Genomic DNA, 21,745 nt, shown 5'->3' on the forward strand with positions numbered 1-21,745 from the left:
TCTTGACCACATCCCATCCAAATCCCAACCGTTTACATCCCTACATAGAAACCTCAATCAAGATTGAAAACCTGACTGCTCTGGTCCTGGGGGCTTGTTTGATCCCCTGTCCCTATGTGATTTCAGACCTAAATTATGATAGGAACAGGGTGATGAAACAAACTTTGGATGCAGTAGATGCACAGACACACGCACACCCTGTGCAGGCCGGCGAGGCCACCAGTGGTTGGCAATGCCAACAACGACATGCCATGGTTCTCTCTCTCTTCATTTTTCTTTCCCTTCTTCTTCGTTCCTCTCTCTTTGTCTTTCACCCTTCTTCCATTTTTCTTCCGCTTCTTTTTCGTTTTTTCTTCTTCTTCTTCGTATCAATTTTTATTATTTAGGGTTTTTTTATTGATTAGGTTTTTCGAATCAAAATTTTTAAATTAGGGTTTTTTATAGATACTTTGATTAGGTTTTCTTTTATTTGATTAGAGTTTTTCTTTAATTTTTATGATTAGGGATTTGAATCAATTTTTTTAAAGCTTTTTATAGTTAATTTGATTAAAGATTTTGCTTCTTTGATTAGGGTTTGAATTAAGGGTTTTTATTTAATTTTATGGGTTTTTTCTTATAGTTTAAGGTTTATTGGTTTATTTATGATTTATTTTATTGTATTTTAAGGTTTTATAATTTGATTAGGTATTTTTTATTTTCCTTGGTTAATGTTTGAATTAAGGTTTTTTTTTTATTTTATGATTTTTTCTTATAGTTTATGATTTTTTGGTTTATCTATGATTTATTTTATTGTATTTTAAAATTAGTTAATTTGATTAGGACTTTTCTTTTATTTTATTAGGGATTTTTTTATTTTCTTTGGTTAGGATTTGAATTAAGGGGTTTATTTACTTTTATGGTTTTTTTCTGATAGTTTAGGATTTTTTTGGTTTATTCATGATTTATTTTATTATATTTTAAGGTTTTATAATTTGATTAGGGATTTTTTTTTATTTTCTTTGGCTAGGTTTGAATTAGGATTTTTTATATTTTTGCATTTTAAGCATTTATGATTTAATAGGATTTGATAATTTGATTTTTTATCATTAATTTGCTTTTAGGGTTTGATATTTTTATGATAAACTTATATATATAAAAATATCAATTCTGATTTTTTCTCAAAATACTCAAATTTTAAGCATTTTTTAGTTTTTAGATCAAATCCAAGATTTTAGATTTTAAATGTTTTTTTATGTTATGGTATTTGGATCCAATTTGAGATCATACGATGAAGGCAAAAATCCTTAATAAACTTATTAAAACATGTAAAATGATGGGTGAATCAGGTCATATGATCTAAAATGAAGTAATCCCACCCATTATCCGTGACGGTTCAAGTTGTTTGAACATCTTAATCAAACAACAAATATTTAGAACACATAATCCAGGTAAAGGTCAAAACAAACGTTGGACTTGGTACAACATTCTATTCATTTTGTTTGTTCATTTTGTCCAGGACAAGCCATAAAATAAGCCTTAAAGACTCTTGCTTATGTGAGAATTTGATCTCTAGATTAAAATACCTCCCTATTCATGATGAGCCCCAAGCTACCTGATCAGTATCTCCTGGTACATAGGTCTGTCAACGGATTGGGTTTAATTCGAACCTAGGTGGAACCAGACCTGGCTGTAATTTTTAGGTATGGTATCGGTTCGGACCCGAGTACCCACTGGAAGAGAAACTAACGATAAGAACTACATGAACCAGACCTGGATCATACCCGACAAAACAATATTTTTTATCATTTTTACATTGAAAATTTGTAGGTCTTAATCGGAACTCTGGTCAAGCCTGAGTCTAGTATAAAATTTCACAAACTATACCTGGTTTCATGTATTAATGGGACCTTTGGGTCCGGACGTGGGTCTTAATTAGGTCTTCTTATTTATGACTATACCCGGCCGGACTGGTTTGGTTTGGGTCATGTCTGTGTAAACCCCACAGGTTGACATCCCTACTGGTACAAAACAGGGGAGAAGAAGAATAGAGGCAAAGAAGCAAATTAACAAATTTACCAAAGACACCCTCTTTAATTTAGAAAAACAAGGCCAAGTATCAGTGCGAATCAATGTTGCAGGTATCAGTGCGAATCAGCCTATTCATATCGTAACACCAAAAATAGATAAGGTACAGGGCTGATTCGGCTCTTTTTTTTATATTTTAAAAAATGGTCAAAATATTTAAATATTTTTGTGATACAATGCATTTTCTGATTAAAAATCCAAAAATTCAATTTGACTGAATAGAAATTGTCTGATTTTTGTTTTTTTGCCAGAGCAAAATTCCAAGGCTACGACCCCTGCCCCTGGGCTTATGGTACCCATTGGCTTGCACAGAGAGGCGACACCCATGAAAATAAAACCTTTACTGCCGGTCAAGCAGCCAAGGCCAACCCCCCTTGGGGAGAATTTGCTGATTGACAACAATGGTTCAAAACTTCAAATAGAATGAAGTAGAATACATTGCATAAAAGCATTCTCTAAGGCTTTATCTTAAAAAAAGAAAGCATTCTTTTCATAGAGCAAACTTTGCTACAAATTTAGAAGCTTTCATATACAACAAACTAGAGCCCTACTCCGAAAGTTTCACTTCATGGGGACACCACACCACATACTCAAAACCTAACTCTGTATTTTCCCTTAATTTCACAAATGTCATTAAACAAGATCTGTATCACATTTTCCATTCTTATACCTTAACTTCACTAATCTTTTGAAAAGGTCATGAATATATATATATATATATATATATATATATATATATATATATATATATATATATATATATATATATATATATATATATGACCAATGGTCAAAGCTTAGACTAGAGTGGTGCACGAAGAGGTCTCAGGATCCCACAAAGCCGGCAACAAGTACTTCCTACCGTTCAGCCCGACTGCATTGTAGCTCGCGCCGGTCGTGGGATCCACCAGCAGGTTCCCCGCGTAGCCCGGGTAGGCGCCTTTCCCGTACATGCCCGGGCAAGCCGAGGCGGCCTCCAGCGGTGCACCGGCGGCTCCCTGGTAGTATCCGTTGCCGAGAGGGTTTGTGACAGCGGCGGCGAGCAGCGACGCGACGTTGATCACCATACCGTCGACGCCTACATCGCCGTTGGGTGCGACGAGCGGCGGTTCCTGCGGACCGTAGATGGGCTGGTGGAAGGGCCAGGCGCAGGTGCCGGGGCACTGGGAGGCGGAGTTGCCGACCCAGACGTAGGCGGTGGTGGAGGGGGCCCGGGCGCCGTGGGTCCCGCAGCCGCCCATGCAGAAGCCCTCGACGGCGACGTCGGAGGAGGTGAGGACGAGGGTGAGAGACTTCCCCCCGTGGGCCCCAGAGGGAGCGTGTCTGGAGACGAGCTGTGAGATGTGGGCCCGGGTGAGGGTCTTGCCCAAGGAGCAGCTCGAGTCGAGAGTTTGGCTCACCAGCACCGGAACGACCACGCCGGACGAGGAGGAGGAGGGTGGGATCGACTTGGTGAGCATGGCCGAGTACTTCTCGACCGTCCTCCACCAGGTGGAGACGGTGGGGTACTGGTCCTTCGGGAGGGCGGTTGGTGGGTGCAAGGAGTTGAGGAAGTCGACGACGATGGCCCTCTGTGAAGGTGAGAAGGCACCGTACCACACGATGCTCACGGGGAGGTTGCCCGTGAGGAGGGGACCGTTGTGGTATTGGAGCACAAGGGGTGGTGGGGTGTAGAGGGAAGCGAGTTTCCTCGAGCCACCCATTGACCGGGAGAGCTCGGCCTTGCAGAGGAGGAGCACTACCATGGCCAATAAGGCTCTAGAGAGAGAAGCCATTGCTAGAGAGAGAGATGATGGCGATGAGAAGGAGAGGAGAGGAAAGGGGTCGTTTATATAGAAGGAAGGAACTGGTTCTACCGTCCCACGGTATGCACTTTTGATAGAGGAAATGACAGTAGTGCCACTGGGTTTGGGCCCGATCTGAATTTTATGCCTCAAGGGAATGCCAAGTTTTCTTTTTCTGACCACTCATTATTATTCTTATTTGGTGTGGGCCGTGTGGTGACTTTTCGTTGTGAGGGAACGAAGATTCATATTAGTCAGGTTGACAACGACAAGGTTGTAAGCATGCAAAAGGAGGAATTGGCTTTCTCGGTTGTTGAGGCATGATTAAATGAAACCGATTTTGGGCTTCAGAAAGCTAAGTAGCATGTACAGATCCAGGTGAACGGCCACGAGATTTGCCTGTTTGGAAATTATAATGGATCAAGTCAAGACACCCAAGACATAGGGTTGGCTTGTCTACAATACGGACTTATCAAGGGTTTGGTCTAAGTGGGTTTTCATGTCCTTTAAGGAGGCACGCTCCTGTGATCGGGTCTGAGTACTTTCCGAAATACTCGGGCCGCACAAAACAAATAAAATAGCTACCTGCAGTGGAGAAAATCGCTACACGCTGCTCTGGTCCTTAAGGATGTGTTTGATCTGGCGTGAAGCCGCTAAAATCAAACTGTGGATGCTGTATCAGTTTTTTTTTTCATTTGAGGCCCTAGGCGGTGGCCTCAAATCTCAAAGAGGCCAGCCTGCCCAGCCCTGGATAAAAGTAACACTCTTGGCTGCCCCTTTTTTTCCTTCTTTTTCTCCTATTAATCAATGTGGATGCCCTGTGTTTCAACTGAGCTAGCATAACTGGATTTGGATATTTGGATCTGCATAGAATTGTGCTCCTAACCATAGTAGATCTAGGGATGTCAACTTCTCCTGTTTGACTAGATATCCAACTGAAACTGAGGCGATTTAGATGGATTCCATAAGGGAGGCCACATCCATCTAATAGTCAAAATTTTAAAAGGTTTTGAGCCTTAAATCCAAATCCATTTGACATACAACTATTATATGTAATTTGCGTTATGATTTAGCATAAATAACTGATATGTATTTAGTAATAGTTTTTTTTCCAATCCAACTTTGAATCTGACCCCTAGTATTGCTACCCGTAAAATTAGTTAACAAACCGTATTTTGGATACTTCCCGTTTTTACAAGGAATTTTCTTATGGAATCCCCTTGCCAAATCCCATAAATTATATTATAAGATATCAAAGTTGTTCACCAAATTTAATTATGGCTCTGTTTGGGAACTGGTAGTTGGGATGAGAGTTTATCCATTTGGCAAAAGCTTGGTCAAACTATCTTGTTGTAAAACCATTTCTCCTTTGGGAACCCATAGTTGGAAGGAGTTTGTGCATTTTGGAAAGAACCTAATGTTGGATTTTGGATCAGATTAGATCCAACTTGGATGTGACCCATATTGACATGGGCACATCAAGGAACATACATGGGAGAGGGTTTTGGGGGGTTTTAAGGTATGTTTGATGGCTTGTTCAGGGTTGAACGAAATGAACAAAAAAGATGGAACAGAACATTGGTTCTGTTCGTTCCGTAACAATTGTTCCAAGTTCAACGTTTGTTTGGACCGTACTCAGATGCTATGTTCTAAATGTCAGTTGTTTGATGACGATGTGCGAACAACTTGGACAGTCATGGATAATGAGTCGAATTACTTTGTTTTAGATCGTATGACCCAATCCGTCCACTATTTTACATGTTTTAAAAAATTTATTATGGTTTTTTGCTCAGATATAGATTCAATTACGAAGTTATATCTAAAATCACAAATTTTTGCCCTAAATATAGATTTGGAGTTGGATTTTTGCCCTAAATATGGATTTGGCATAAGCATTTACTATCATCGGATAAATACCTACAGTTGGCTTTCTTCTTTGCTCCCATGCATGATACCCATGAGGTGACAAGTTGAAAATGTAACCTTTCATTCCTATCACTTTTTCTCACAACTAAAAGGAATTATCATCCAACTATGAATGTTTTTGCCACTGCAAAAATGTATGATTATGCCAAGTTTTGTATGATTATGCTAACATCTGCTGTATTTCTAAAAATGATGTTCAACCACTTAATTGTGGATATGTATTGTATGAAAATGATGTTGAACCATTGATGCCAGGTTCTGGATATGTATTTTTGAAAATGATGTTGAGGTTCTGGATATTTATTTCTGAAAATGAATTTTGTATGATTATGCTAACATGTAATTATTGATTTGGATTTGAATTTTATTTTAGGGCATTGGGAGCTACCACATTTTCAAATGCATAAACTCCTTCCAACTATCGGTTCCCAAACGCTCGTAAATGGATTTGTTTAACACGACATACAATTCAAACCTACAACCAGTTTTCACCGAGATGGGATGAGGTCATAGTGTGCTTTGTCAGAGCAACTCTCGACGTCATTGATCTCAAAATGAACAGAATCCAAAACCCATACGAATGGATGAGCCCCACTCTTATTTTAGATATCATCCATGTTTTGAATGGATGGAATCGAAGTGACTTAAAATGAACATCTCACAATGAGCCTATTTCATTGTTTTGATGGGTGTCGTTCATTTTTAGGATGGACGATTGCCTTTGATGTATCATTTCTAAATGCCACCAAGAGACATGCCCAAAAGGAGACAGGGCACACCATTTTTTTTTTCAGTTTTTCATTAAGAATAGTACATAAGGAGACACGACACGGGCACAAAGTTGAAGTATCCTTGTGACAAAGCCACCTAGTTTAGTCCTTGTTTTGTGGGAGCAGTCCTATTGTAGGATTATTGCAAGACTATTTTTTCGTCCAACTTTTAGGCCCCACATGGAAAATAATGTTCCATATTATGTCTCCAATCATTATTAATGTATCTTTTCTCCTGTCTTGGTACGTAGCAATCAAAGGAGAGCCGTATACTGAAGGTGCACGTGTGTTGAAAAAGTTGGAGCCTCATCCTCATGTAGGCAGCCAAAGTTGGCCATGCATTGCATTACCTGGATGGAAAGGTTAGCTACGGACCCTCCATAAAAATGATACGTCAAATCTCATTTATCATATATTTTACATTCCAATATCTATTTATTATTATTACTATTATTATTGTTATTAATATTTTTGGCCTGCATGTTTAGTGAGGTTTATCTTCTAAATGTTGCTTTGTTTCTAAAAGTGTTATTATATTATTTGAGGTATGTCTAGGGCAATGCTCGTCCGACTTGCTGGAGCCAATCTTGCTAAGCATCAACTCAGCAAACCGATAATATGGACCTACAATAAGGATACATATTCTAAATCCAGAATGGTCACATGATCCACAAAAATACTGAATCAAGCTCATCCCATCTCTCTCTCTCTCTCTGGCTGCACCCAATTAGGGGTGGCAATTTCTGACACGACCCGCCAACCCGCCTCTTAGGCGGGTTCGGGTTGGGCTTAAGCCAACCCGTTTAATAAACGGGTCGACTTGTGTAACCCGTTTATTAAACAGGTCGGGTACGGGTTGGAGGTATGCCAACTCGCCAACCCGGCTGACCCGTTTAATAAACGGGTTAGGCGGGTGGGTCAACCCGCCAACCTGCCAACCCGACCGCCAACCCGACCCGTCAACCCGACCCGTCAACCCGACCCACCAACCTGCTTACCTGCCAACCCGATCCGTCAACCCGCCAACCCGACCCGCGAACCTGAAAACCCGTTTACCCGACCCAACCCATTTATTAAATGGATTGGCGGGTCGTATCGGGTTACCCGTTTATTAAACGGGTCGGGTTCGTGTTTGCCACAGCCGACCCGTTTAATAAACGGGTCGGGTTCGGGTTGAGGTATGCTGACACGCCAACCCGCCAACCCGACCCGATTGCCACCCCTACACCCAATGACGAAATGACACCCTTGCCGGACGATCAGACTTCCGTCTTCGAACATCATCACCTCTCTCTCTCTCTCTCTCTCTCTCTCTCTCTCTCTCTCTCTCTCTCTCTCTCTCTCTCTCTCAGCTCTCCGACTCTTTCCCTTTCGTCCGAACCCCAGCATCGCTTCGCCTCTGTCGTCCGGCTCCTCCCCGCACCCCCACCCAACAAAGTTCGACGATCCCTTCCGACGAAACCCTAAACCCTAGTGGAGGATGGCCACCATATGGCGAGCGAGTCCCCTCTTTTCGTCATTCGACTCTTAATCCCCTCTTTCCTTGGAGATGTCTGAACCCTTCTGATGAAGCTGTTGCCGACTAGTCCTGGCAGTGGAATCATCTCCCGGTGCACGGCCGCCCTGAGCAGCAGCCACCAGCCGACAACCCCAACTCCGCTCCATTTTCTGTTTGCTGCAGACACTAACTCGGCGACGCCCGTCATCCACCATGCCTGAGCTGCCTCCCTCGGCTCACGATGTCTTGTTCTTCCCCTATTTTTTTTCCACTGACGATGCACCACCACTGCCACCATTTCGGCGACCTCACTGTTTTCCTTTTCTTCTCAAACCCAAGTCAATCCTCATAGTGGGAGCTCGTGTTTGCTTGAGCCGTGTAGCCACTCATCCAGCCGCATCAGCTTCCCTCCAGTTTTGGGATTGGCGAGCAGCGCAATGCCTATTGCTGCTAAACCCATGGGAGCCACGAATTCGTTTTCTCTCTTTTCTCCGGTGTCGAAGGGAAGGTCGATGCTGCCATTCTGAGCCCAGGAACCGCCGGTGTTTGCCTCCAGTGGTTTTCCAGTTTCGTCGGACATGGGTTTTCTCCCTCCTCTGCTATCCGTCTTCTTCTTCTTCAAGTTGTTGGCAATCTGACTGCAAGTCTGCAACTGCCAAGCTTCAGTCTGACGAAGGCGTCAAAGTCTGCATTTCAAGTTGCAGGCTCGAACGGAGGTTGCCCTATCTTGTGTTGCGTTGGTTGGTCGTGCCGATCACCGCCGGAGCCCCCGACCCTCGCAGGTGTGCCTCTTTCTTGTTTATTTCCTTTTTCAGAATTTCGTAGGCTCCTTCATCGATGCCTTTCGTCTTTCGGTTATGCACCCCTCGTCTAGCCGTTTTTGGGGACTTGCTTCCGATCTCCCATTGAGGGTCAACCTGCGAGCCCTACATTTCATCAAGGAAGCAGTGAACGACTGGGGTGCAGCTTTTGTGCTTCGCCGATGGGGATTGGACGTCATCTTGCCTTTCAGACTCAATCGTTGGTTCTTCTCTAAGCTTTCGGAGTCCCTCCAATCATGCCTAGATGTGGGCTCTCTTCGTATTTCAGACATTAGGTTTTTCCTGCGAGCTATTAGACGGGAGCCTCTCGAAGCGTGCTCTGTTAAGGCTTTGCTTGTTTCTCCTTTCTTCATTCGTGAGCTTCCAGAATGGGTTGCTAATCGAGGATGGAAGCAGGTCCCATCTACTTGGCAAAGCTCATTCCATGCTATTCGTTATAGATCCCAGTTGAGTCATGCCAGGCCGGGGGATTGGTGGTGTGCTAATTGTTTTTCTTTGAACTTCCACAAGCGTTGTGATTGTCATAAGTGCAGCTTATCTTTTCTCTCTCGTCGGCACCCAGTCTGGAAGCGAAGACGATCTAACCCCTCACATTTTCATTCATCGGAGATGAATCTAGTCTCTAAAGATTTTTCTGGGGTGGTGCGTCATTCGGCAAGTCGGAATCCTGACCGGCCTTCCCCAAAATTATGCTTCTCGCCATGGGTGCAGATTGGCAATCTCCACAACCCGGCGATTTCATTCAATGCTGTCAAGATTGGGTCTATCTGGGTCCCGGTCCAGCCGCAACACTTTAGGCTATCTTTTCCGTCTATTGCTCCAACTATGTTAGACTGTTCGCCTGCTTTTGATGGCATCTCCCAACCTTTGCAAGTTCTGCCAGGGGTGGGCCCCAAAAAATTTGGGTCTGCCATCAATGCTTTCTCTCTTGGAGATTTGCCGCTCACTATTTATAATGCACAGAGCTCGACGTCTAATTCTTTTTGCGCTAATTATCATGGCGGACTGATGGCGCGGTTGGGTAGGCATGCTCGTGGGAAGCAGAGAAATTTTTTGCCATCCTCGCCATCACGAGCTCTGTCTAGGGTGGGCCCACAAATATTTGACCATGATAGCAATGCTTTCTCTAATGGAGTTCAGTCATCAACTTTTTCTCAAGCTTGGGGCCTGGTATCTGCTTCCCTTTGTACCAATTGCCATTTCAGCTTGGAGGTGTGGTTGGGCAGGCTTGCGCGTGATGGACAAAGGACGAATCTGCTATCGTCCCTTATTATTTTTCCCTCCAGACGCTATGACTATCTGGTTATCAATCTTATTGTGTTTTATGTTAGAACCAACATGGCAATCAGATTCATGGTGCTTGGCTAGGGATGGCAGTGGACCGGGGGAAAGCAGGGCCCCGCCCCGCCTTGCCCCGTTTGGACCGGGGATGAAGGGAATGAAACAGGGATGGAGGCGGGGACGAAGGTTAAAATCCATCCCCGTCCGGGGGTGGAGGCGGGGATGGACTGGCACGTTCCCCCGCCCCGCCCCGCCCCATCCCCGCCCCGGCCCCGCCCCATCCCCGCCCCATCCCCGCACCATTCCCGCCCCCAACCCTTTATATTTTTACTGTTTACTAACCCTAACTCCCTTCCCTAATTTCCTAACCCTGGAGCCGCCGAGCCGGGCCGTCGCCTCTTCCCCTTCCCCATCCACATTATCATTGTAGCCGAGCCGTCGCCGACCATCGTTGGCCGTCGCAGGGGGAGGCCTCCACCCTCATACTCAGCCTCCTCTGCAAGCTCGACGGGAGGGCGGAGCTCTACCGAGATGTACCCCTCTCCTACGTCTTCCTTACGAACAATCTTCAGTACATCATCGTTAAGGTGCAGAGCTCCGATCTCTGACTCATCCTCAGCGACGCTTGGGTGTGAATGCACACCAAGAAGCTTCGGCAGTACGTCGCTAACTACGAGCGCATGGCGTGGAGCGAGGTCGTGGCGGCCATGGCGGAGATGCCGGTGGTGATCGATGCCGAAAGCGTGAGGCGGGCTTTCAGGCGGTTCAACTCCGCCTTCGAGGAGGCATATCGGGCGCATACTGCGTCGATCGTGGTGAAGGACATGAAACGGGGATGAAGGCGGAAATGAGGACGGGGCGGGGATGGGGACGGGGACGGGGTGGTGGTGGAGGACATGAAACGGGGATGAAGGCAGGGGTGGAGGATAAAATCCATCCCCGCCGCGGAGGCGGGGCGAAGGTGGAGGATAAAATTTTGAGGCGGGGCGGGGGTGAAAACCTTGTCCCCCGCCCCGCCCCGCCCCACTGCCATCCCTATGCTTGGCTCCTCGGTTCCTTGTCCTTTTCCTGTATCACATTATGTCTCTGAGGTTTTTTCTTCTACCAAATCTTTTGGTATTCCGCCAAACACGGTCTCCTACATTAGTCCAACACAGGGTCAGCAGCATCCTAGTCCACAACCCTTGGGTGTCACGGTTGTTGATGCAGCTAAGTTGCTGGATATCTCTCTCTCATCTTCACAGCTGCAAGCGATAGCTGTTGATATGGATTCTACGATTTCAGCTATTTCTGCGATTATTGGGGACTCTCTCTGCAACTCTGGTGGAGCAGATTGCGAGCAGTTGGGCATTTTCAATGGTCACTTGAGGTCGTATGTCAGTGCTGGTGGTCAACGAAGAAGAAGGAGGCCTTCGTTAATTGTTTCGGCTACCGATGCTAGGTCCCCAAGAAGGTCATCTCGGTGCCACCAACCATGGGTTTTTCCAGATTTTGTTCCATGAAGACTGTTTGTTGGAATGTTAGGGGCTTAAGTTGTCCCACTAAACACCTGTTTCTGGCTAATTGGGTTAGGGAGCAAAAGCCTGACCTTCTTGCTTTATGTGAAACTAAAATGGAGGTCATCTCGCTCATGGTCGTTTCTAGCATCTGGCAGGGAGCTGACTATTTCTATAAGCCAGCAGTAAATCATGCAGGAGGTATCCTTATCTTGGGAAAACATTCTTTAAATTTATCTCTGCTGGATGTGGGTCTTTTCTCTTTGTCTGTTGCTTTCAATTTACAGGCAATTGATAGAAGAGCAGTGGTTTCTGTTGTTTATGGACCTAATCTCGCTGCCATGAGGCCCGCTTTTTGGGATGATTTGGATAGGGTTGTCGTTTCTAGCGCGGATTGTCACATTCTTATGGGGGATTTCAATTGTTTGTTATCTATCCATGACTCTAATAACCTCGTAATTCCTAATCCCTCTATGCGAGGTTTCCAAGACTTTGTTCACCGTCATTTTCTCTACCCTATTCCTTTAACCGGGGAGCACTTCTCTTGGTCGAATATGCGGTCTCGTCCGTGTTGTAGGGTCCTTGATAAGGTTTTTGTCACACCTAATTTATTGGACCTCATTCCCGACGTTAAGTGTGTGCTGTTTGCTCCCTCTATCTCGGATCATGGGCAGATCATCACTCATTGGGGGGATGACTTTCAACCCACTAGGAGCTTTGCGTTTGAAGAATGGTGGCTTCAGGAGCCAGATTTTCTCACGGTTATTACTAATTCTTGGAACAAAACTGTTGATGTGCATTGGGCCGCGCTACGTGTTCAAAATAAGCTTTTTCGTCTAGCTAAGGATATCAAAGCTTGGCTTCATAGTCGTAAGGTGGAGAAATTTCAGCAAATAGCCGCATGGGATCAAGAGATTTCTGAGTTATATCAGTCTATGTCTTCTCCAGACTCTCTTTTTGATTTGCAACTTCTCAATCTTCAGGCCAGGTGCTTAGAATTAACTATGCTCTTAAAAAACTGGAGGATCAAAGAGGAAATTCGTTGAAAGCAAAGGTCTAGGGTGAAATGGCTTGCGGCTGGTGATGGCAACACTAAATTTTTTCACTCATATGCTTCCCATCGTCATAGGAGGAAGGTTGTTCCTTCTATCTCCATTGAGGGTGTTTCTTATCTCAATCAGCACGTTAATCCGACAGTCTCGCTATACTTTAAGGACTTATATTCTGCTTCGTTAACTGCGGAGGGTGTCTTTGGTAATATCCTAGTTGGCTCAATTCAGCTAGAGCAAGCCAGATATATGCAAAGAAGGTTCTCTGAAGATGAGATTTTTTCGGCCATTAAGGATCTGTTGGGTTGGAAAGCGCCTGGCATTGACGGGTTTCATGTCGACTTTTTTAGAATCTTTTGGGACTGTGTTAAATCAGACGTGGTGAGTATGTTTGATGAGTTTCATCGTAACTCCAGACTGCCTTATCATTTGCATGTTGCTATTATTTCGCTCATTCCGAAAGATGATGAGGCCAATGATATTTCTCGATTCCGACCAATCTCAGTTATGAGTGCTCTCTATCAGATGTTTGCCAAAGTTTTGGCGAATAGGCTGAAATCAGTGGCTAACCAGATTTTTTCAGACTCTCAGTTCGCCTTTATCCGTAATAAGAGGGTCCAACACTCATTCATCATGGCGTCCGAGGTGGTCCATTCCTTGCAGCATAGCAGTCAACCTTACTTTGTCCTTAAATTAGACTTTCATAAAGCTTTTGACTCTGTGCATTGGTCATTCTTATTTCAAATGTTAGCAAATTTCGGTATTGGTCGTCGTTTTTCTGGTTGGGTGAGAGAGCTGGTCTCAAATGCCCAGGCCATGTTAAATATCAATGGTATTAGAGGAGACCGATTCAAGCTAGGGCGGGGTTTGCGGCAAGGGTGCCCCCTATCACCTTTGTTGTTCAATGCAGTTGTTGAGGGTCTTGTGGTCTTGCTTAAGCGGGCTATTATATCGGGTTTCATTGATCCTTTGCAGCTTTCTGACTTCCCTGGTCATATTCTTACTTATGCTGATGATATGATCATTTTTGGTCGTGCAAATGTTCAACAGATGCTTAGGTTCAAGCTTATCATTCAGTTCTTTCTCTCCATGTCCGGGCTTTCCCTAAATGAGACCAAATGCTCTATTACCATGTTCAATGTTAATGCCAATATGCTTGCAACTGGAAAGAGAATTTTTAATTGCACTACTTCTGACTTGCCTATTATGTACCTTGGCTTGCCGTTACAAGTGAAGCCCCTCTCTTCAGCGGCTTGGGCTCCGACACTTTAAAAAGTGAAACACAAATTGCTTTTGTGGCAGTCATCTTATCTCTCTAGCGCTGGACGTTTAACCTTAGTCAGACATGTTCTTTCAACTATTCCAGAATTTTTCATGTCTCTGTTTGTGATGCCTGTGAGAGTAGAGAAGCAGCTGCCGCGCTTGCTGGCAGGCTTTCTATGGTCTGGGTGTAAACTCAAAGGTAAGCGTCACTTGATTGGTTGGCGTTCGGTGGTACTACCTCGGCGTATGGGTGGTTTAGGCATTTCGGTGCCCAGACTGCGAAGCATTGTTCTTATCGCCAAGCAATGTTGGTTGGCTCACCAACCGGATAACCCTTGTGCTAGTTTTCTTCTTGCTAAATATGGGGATCCAACTCTTATTCCGGTTCGTATGGGAACCCGAGGTTTGACGCTCTCGCACTTGTGTAAATCGTGGTTGAGGGCTTTAGCCTGCTTTAGAGAACATTTTGAGGTCTCCGGAAATTTTGGTCAGTGGTTGCAGTGGGCGTTGGCACCAAGCGAAGAGTTTCTCACCAAAAAAGTCTATAGATCGTTGCTACCGCCAGGGGCTGATTGGTTGCCCGAGGATGTGCTTTGGGCGAAGGGTCCTTCCCCCCGTTCTTGAGTCTTGGCTTTGTTAATTTTGCACGATAGGATCCAGACCAACAGTAATTTAAAGAAGTGGGGCATTCAACTCCCGAGTTGGTGTGTGCTTTGTCAAGTTGCAGAAGAATCTACGTTTCACTTGTTCTGGTCTTGCCCAATTTTTATGGAAATCTTTAGTAGGACCTGGAGGCATTCAGAAGTATTTGTTAAGGAGGAGTCTTTTGCGCTAGATTTGATCTTGGGGCCGGTTTGTATTAGGCGCAGCAAGAGGTGGAGGTTCATCTGGCGGACGTGGTTGCTTACTTCTTGTTGGTTTGTTTGGATGGCGCGAAACGATGCTCATTTTCGTCATATTCGAGTTAACATTCAAAACCTGGTGCATTAAATCTTGGTAGATGTTTATGCGATCTTGCGTATGCATCTTAGTGATCTTCCACTCCCTCCTGCTGATGCTACCTATCCTTTGTCGCAATCTGGGCAAGCGGCTCTGGCGTGAGCCCATTTTATCTGTCTAATGTTCTTTTCTCTTGTGCTTTCTTTACTTGTTTTGGCTTTTGTTCTTGTTTAGTTCATGGGTTCAACATTTTGTTGATCTTCATGAGTGGTAATGTTGAATTACTTTTCTCTCTCTCTCTCTCTCTCACACACACACACACACACAAAAGTGGGTTCTACCTTAGAAAGATCAAGAAGCTTTGTACTCTATATAGCATAGGTGATTTGAGGCCCCCAATCAGGTTGGGTTTAATACCACATCGAGATTAAGAACTATTTTGTTAGACCAAGAATATCCTAGGCTGACTGAAGATACTTAAGCCTTAAGCACCTTGGTTATGTAGTGATTATTAGCTTCCTAACTTCTTGCTCTTGTTGGGGCTTAGCTATATATAGTTTTGAGCCCATGGATAGGTCAAAACCACAAATCAAGATCCTAGTAACTAGATGCACATGCACAACCCAAAGGGTAGTCGATCCACAGGCACGCTGAATAGGACATGGGGCCTATGCCTTGATCTGACCCATCAAATGGGAGGTCTTAGATTTAAGGATCTCCAGTCCAATTGAGGGGAGGGGGATTGGACTACAAACATCATTGAAAAGTCACACTGTATGGTCTCCAAAATATTTTCGGATCGACTCATGGATCAAATGAGGTTCAGGGTTCAAGATACTCACAACAGTTGCCATTTTCCATTTTTTGAAGTAAATTTTCCTTTTACAACACACAAATTAGAAATTTTAAAAAAGTAAATTGAAATAAAAAAGATTCCTTGGCCAGTTTAGGTCAACGTAAGACTTGGACCTTGGTCCAGCTGGGACACCAAAGGAAATGAGCTTGCAATGGGAATGCATGAGGAGCCTGTACCACTAATGTCCTGATGTTATCCGAGACCAATCATGAAAATAACGCAGGCCGCCCACTGTGCCATTCCTTTGTGTCTTCAGTGGTCCAAGCCAAGGCAATAATTAATACCAAACGGGATTTTCATAAATAATGAAACCATCGGTTGCAGTATTTTGGATGTTTGACAAACAGGGACCCTTATGGCACATCTGTCACCTAATTTGGTCAAAAACTTGAGGAATATTACAAGAACGGAATCCTAGTATCTCAGATACTTGGATCTTGTTTGTTTATCTGTGACCAAGTTCACGATAACTTACAGCGGTGTCGAAGTACTGGACCTAAAGATGTAAACGGTTGGGATTCGTATCGGATGTGGCCAATAGGGCTGGTAAACGAACAGAGAAGCTCGTGACTTGGCTTGTGATCGGTTCATATAGTTGGCTAGCCCAGCTGCAAGTGTCTCGTTTAGCTTAAACGAGTCGAGCCCAAACACAAGGTGTTCAGCTAGGCTCGATATAGCTCGTATAGATAAAATACCTATTTTTATGGATAATATATATTTTGTGTACTATATAAAAGAAAAAATGCATAATATATATATATATATATATATATATATATATATATATATATATATATATATATATATATATATAAGATGGATGAATGAAAAATATATACATAAAATATGAACTATTATGTGTAATTTATAAAAAGTTATATATATTTTCAAGTATAATATATAAAAATGTATATACTATGTATAAATAATATGGAATGTTTTTACACGAGCAACCTCGTGTTTGGTTTGTCTCATTTAGGGTACAAACGAGCTCAAGCTCTCGGCTTGGCTAAACACAAACACGAGCTCAATCTACTAGTAAACGAGCCGAGTCCGAACATGCCTTGTTTGGTTCGTTTGGCTCGTTTACCAGCCCTTGTGGCCAATACCATATTCGACTAACTGGATCTTGGCTAAATGGATTCAAATTTGAATTCAAATGGTAAAAAGGCTTATACTAGATCCATTTTTGCACATTTAAATGGATTTGAATATTTGTCAAATTTTAGATATTTGTCTGACTGGGATGCAAAAAATCAAAATCGTATCTGCATCATCATCTATTTATAATAAGATATGATTTTGGCATACCAAATGCAACTAAACAGAATCAAATTTAGTCAAATATCAAATAAAATCTTATTCATTGACATCTCTGACTTGACCAAGCAATATTATCATCTAATATTTATCTCGACTTTGAAACACAGTGTTGAAAAATAAAATAGGGTTTGAATACAAATAAAATCATAATATAGAAAGAAGAAAGGAATAAACACACAAAATATACATCGTTCGGCCAAAGGCCTTTCACGATAAAAAAAACTCACACTCTTTTTTTCTTATTTATTCAATTTCTCAAGTTACATATTTATGCAGGTTTAAGATCCAAACAAGAAACTTCATCTACAACTCATATGATAACTAATTAAGATAAGATAATTATAGATTAAAACTCATCTAATCCATCAAATCTTGGAAAAGCTGCAACTTCATATCTTCTCCAAATTTAGATAAAATCTTCTATAGCGTTATAGATTCTAACACACAGTTACCAGAAACTTTTGCAAACCTTGAAAGTTTGCTTCACAAGAGACTTGATTTAATTAAAAGCATAAAACCATGCACTTTTTTTCATGCATTGGAAACTTTATAAGAGGCTCACTTTCTCAAAATATGAAAAAAAACTTTTATTAATGTTGGAAATGTAATTCTCAAAATATAAATATGTTTTAGAGTTAACAGAGGTGAAAATTTTCAAATTCCAAACAAGTTTGCATCATTGGAGACTGGTCTAAATGAATGACAGGCGGTATTTCAAGTAGGGTTGCAAATAGACCGGGTATGATCGGACATCCAATCTGAGTCCGACATGTTTTTCCCCGGTTATGGATCTTTTAAGTAAGATCCGAATGTACATTCAGATTGGATTAGGATCTGTTCAATACTTTCAGATTCGGATCAGCATTTTAAGTCCGATCTAGAATTGATTCGGTTCAAAATCTGACCCGATTACATTTTTTTACATGCAAATAGTTTTTTACTATTCTTTTCAGATTCAGATCTACTGTTTACAAATTTAGATTTGGAGCAGACAAGAACCGGCCTGAGTCCAACCAGTTTGCAACCCTAATTTCAAGCTTCATATGGTCGCATAGATAGTTGGCATTAGGTCAATTCAATGGCATTTAAGGGTGGTGTGACTGTGTGGAGGCCAAGAGGCACACGCAGAGCCAGGCTTAGCAGGTGTAGGTAAGTTTAATATCAGTGGGACTCCGAGGTTGACTGCTCCAGCTAACGCCAAACACCCGTGTGCAGGCACCAGCACACCCTCAATAATGCAGCCCAGCAACCCCCACTTATCCCCCATGTCATCATTTTCATACACCTCACAATCAATCAATATTGAGATATATGAGAAGATCCAGGCTCATTTAACTTGAGAAAAAAAACAAATAGGTGTAGTCTAGGGGCGTAGGATATCTTCTGAATTTCCCATCTCTTTCTCATTTGCTTGATTGCAGAGGGTCCATCACTAGAATCTCTATCTAACCCTAAATAGGTACCCTTGTCTTACATCACTACAAACCCCATCAACCAAAAAGAAAAAAAAAGGAAAGCAAACACTTTTCATTGTAGCATTTGGATTTTTTTATAGGGTTGGAAGATTGAATACAAAGCCTACAGCAAGTAGGTCTCTTGCATGGGGCTAAAGGGACTTGTTTTTTAATATGTAAGGTATGTGAAAACTGTTCATTAAAGACTAGGTGCTTGCATGGTACCAATTGGGGTGCAGTAACATGAGAAATTGTTTCATTGTGTATGGTATGTGAAAACTGAAAACTCTGTGCTCTGCCACTGTGGTATTTGAAAAGTCTTCTTGGATGTCATGGATATCTCATGACAGACTATGCTTGCATGGTAGACTGTGATATGTGATGTGATTGAAATTAAAATTTTGATGGATTTGGACCACATAATTGTCATTCCCAATTAGTCAGATTTGGATGTGACTAACATGAAGATGGCTGCAGCTACCTTTCTTCTTTACCTTCTCTTTCTTTGGGAAAAGGCACCAAAGTTTTGGAAGTACGGTAAATTGTCTGCCCTCTCAAACTCCATACAGCCTGGGTGAACTCATGGTCACAAATCTTGTTTCCAGGAAAATCTGTTTTTCAGGAATATGTATATAAGGTAAAAATTGGCTACTAATGAAGGTACAAAACAAACTAATGAGTAGAAATCACTTTCTTCCTGAAAACTTTTTGTAGATCAAATGTTAAGGATGTGTTTAGTAGAAAACTTGTTTTGAATCATATAATTATGACAAGTAATTAAGTTTGTATGCGCCAAAATTTCATAACCCAAAAGATCACATTTTTACATAAGAAAAACATGATCCAAGGCGAGAGCCTTGGCAAACAAACCATTGAACACATATGGTTAGATTGAGCAGATACAACTTGCACCTATGATTTTTCGCCCGTTAGTTTCGTACCTTCATTAGTAGCCAATATTAACCCATATATATAAAAGTTCCTTTTAATCATCGATACGACATGGACAGTATTAATTTTTTTTATGTTTCAAGCCATATTTGACAAATCCGACCTCACAGATATGTTCAGCAAATTCTACCTGTTAGGAATCGACTGTTGGATCATGTTTTTTCAATGAAAAAAAGTATGATCTTTGAATCTTTAAATTTATAAAAATTATGAATAGCTGATTTTTAAAGCCTTACAAAAATCTGCTGGCTTGTCATGATCAGATGAAAACGCCTATTCCTACCAAACAGACAATGTAAATCACATCCGTTAGGTTAGATTAACAAAAAAATAAACTAAAAAGTTTCACAACCTCAAAACCAACAACTATATATATATATATATATATATCGAAGAAAAACCCTTGTGGGATTCCAATGTAAAAAACACACGGTATTTGCAAAAGAAGTAATATTTTGAAAATATTGTTTCATTTGGTTTTATATTAGACTTTGAATAGCACAAAAAATCAGGATATCCTAAAAATCCCTGCAATATTTGTGACAAGGGTCAGAACTAGCCTTCGATCATCATCGCAAGGGTGGTCGGTAAGGCCTTAATTAAAATATGCTGCGAGACCAATGTCCAACAATCTCAAATTGAACGGTTATAAATGTTAGTCCTAAAACCATTGAGGTGGGGTCTACTGATTGGTAAAATGTGTGTATGTAGCAATAGGTATCAATCAGACCTCAAGCAATGATTAAGGCGTAATGTTAGCAAGCTCTCTCTCTCTCTCTCTCTCATATGAAATAAATAGTCTTTATAAAGGAAAATTTTCAAGTGTGTGCTTAATCAGAACTCATAGACGTATTTATATAGCTTACTTAGTAGAAAACATGGAGTAGATTTGGCATTTTTCGTATTTAGATACTTATTTAGAACAAATTGAAGATCAAGAACTCATATTGGACTAAAAGTTGGTGAAATGGAAACGGTGGCTTCTCATCGAATTCATTGGATCTAAATAATGAATTTTAGTGAATAAGCAACGATGAACACGTTAGGATTAAGCAAAAGCATGTAGATTCTTAGTGAGGAAGGTGTGCCCATTAATAAGTGACCCGGTTCTCAGTGAGGGTTTTCCTTTGTCTTAAAAGAGAGAGAGAGAGAAAGGACTAAGCAAAATCACATGCTGCTATGTTTTTTTAAAAGTGTAGTGATTGGTTCCTTCTAACAGTAGGAGGGTGCAGACAATCTTAACTTTGCAATTATTTAGTTTTAATTCTTTTTTTTTTTGGAATATGATCGTACAGATGTAGTCTACGTGGTTTGCTTAGTAGAATAGGCTTTTAGGTCATCCCATTATAACAGGTGAACATGTTTTTTAAGGCTTTAAAAGTTGTTAATTCAATTTTTTTATAAAATTTAAACACTCGTAAAGACATATTTTTTGCATTTAGAAAACACAATCGAATAGTCAATTCCTTAGTAAATTAATCGTGCTGAACAGACCCCAGGGCTAGATGGATGATAGGAGGATATATATATATATATATAACGGATGATCTATATTTTATATTAGATATGCTCCACATTAAACAGTTTATACATATCTAAGAAGTTTTTTTTTGGATTTCCGAAATTTGAAATAATATATTGTCATGGATAAAGGAAAATAATAAAAGATCTTATCAGGAATATGATTGAATGTACCATCAAGGTTTCATACATTTAAATCCAATTTACTCTCTCTCTCTCTCTCTCTCATGTATAATTAAGGTAGTGAGTCTATCCAAGTTGGATACAAACCGGGCATTTTCAATTCTTTTCTCTTAAATCTGCTTCAAGTGTGCTGGAGATGGACGAAATAACACCAATTCAATTCAAAGTGCGAGTCCTAACAAACCAACCATACCAAATACACGTATGGGATTAGGTTGAGTAGATAAAGCTTGCGCCTACGATTTCTATTCAGATGGGATGGTTCGATTGACCTGGATAAGAGTGACATATGTATTATATATATATATATATATATATATATATATATATATATATATATATATATATATATATAGATATATATATATATATATATATATATATATAGATATATATATATATATATATATTACCAAAACTAAAAGAGAGGTGATAAGTTTAGCCAGTGGTCTAAAGTTAGTATATAGTTTGGCTATTAATTATCCACGCCCATCATCAGGATCATTAAGTGTTGTCCCATCTGCATGGGGTCGGCTTGGGTTATAACTCTGTACGCCACTAAATGC

General features: G+C 41.5%; 1 protein-coding gene across 1 annotated transcript; it reads right to left on the reverse strand.

Moving 5' to 3' along the window:
• Positions 1 to 2,466: 2,466 nt before the first annotated feature.
• On the reverse strand, positions 2,467 to 3,858 carry LOC149845261 (protein EXORDIUM-like 2). Its single transcript, XM_089997534.1, has one exon. The coding sequence runs from the start codon at positions 3,837 to 3,839 to the stop codon at positions 2,862 to 2,864; it is 978 nt and encodes a 325-aa protein (XP_089853660.1). The 5' UTR covers positions 3,840 to 3,858; the 3' UTR covers positions 2,467 to 2,861.
• Positions 3,859 to 21,745: the final 17,887 nt, after the last annotated feature.

This window comes from Nuphar pumila, chromosome 2 (assembly GCF_984573655.1).
Source record: "Nuphar pumila chromosome 2, dmNupPumi1.hap1.1, whole genome shotgun sequence".
Taxonomy (NCBI): domain Eukaryota; kingdom Viridiplantae; phylum Streptophyta; class Magnoliopsida; order Nymphaeales; family Nymphaeaceae; genus Nuphar; species Nuphar pumila.

Coding starts and splice junctions, on each gene's coding strand:
- LOC149845261 (XM_089997534.1), bottom strand. CDS start 3,839: ATGGCTTCTCTCTCTAGAGCCTTATTGGCCATGGTAGTGCTCCTCCTC.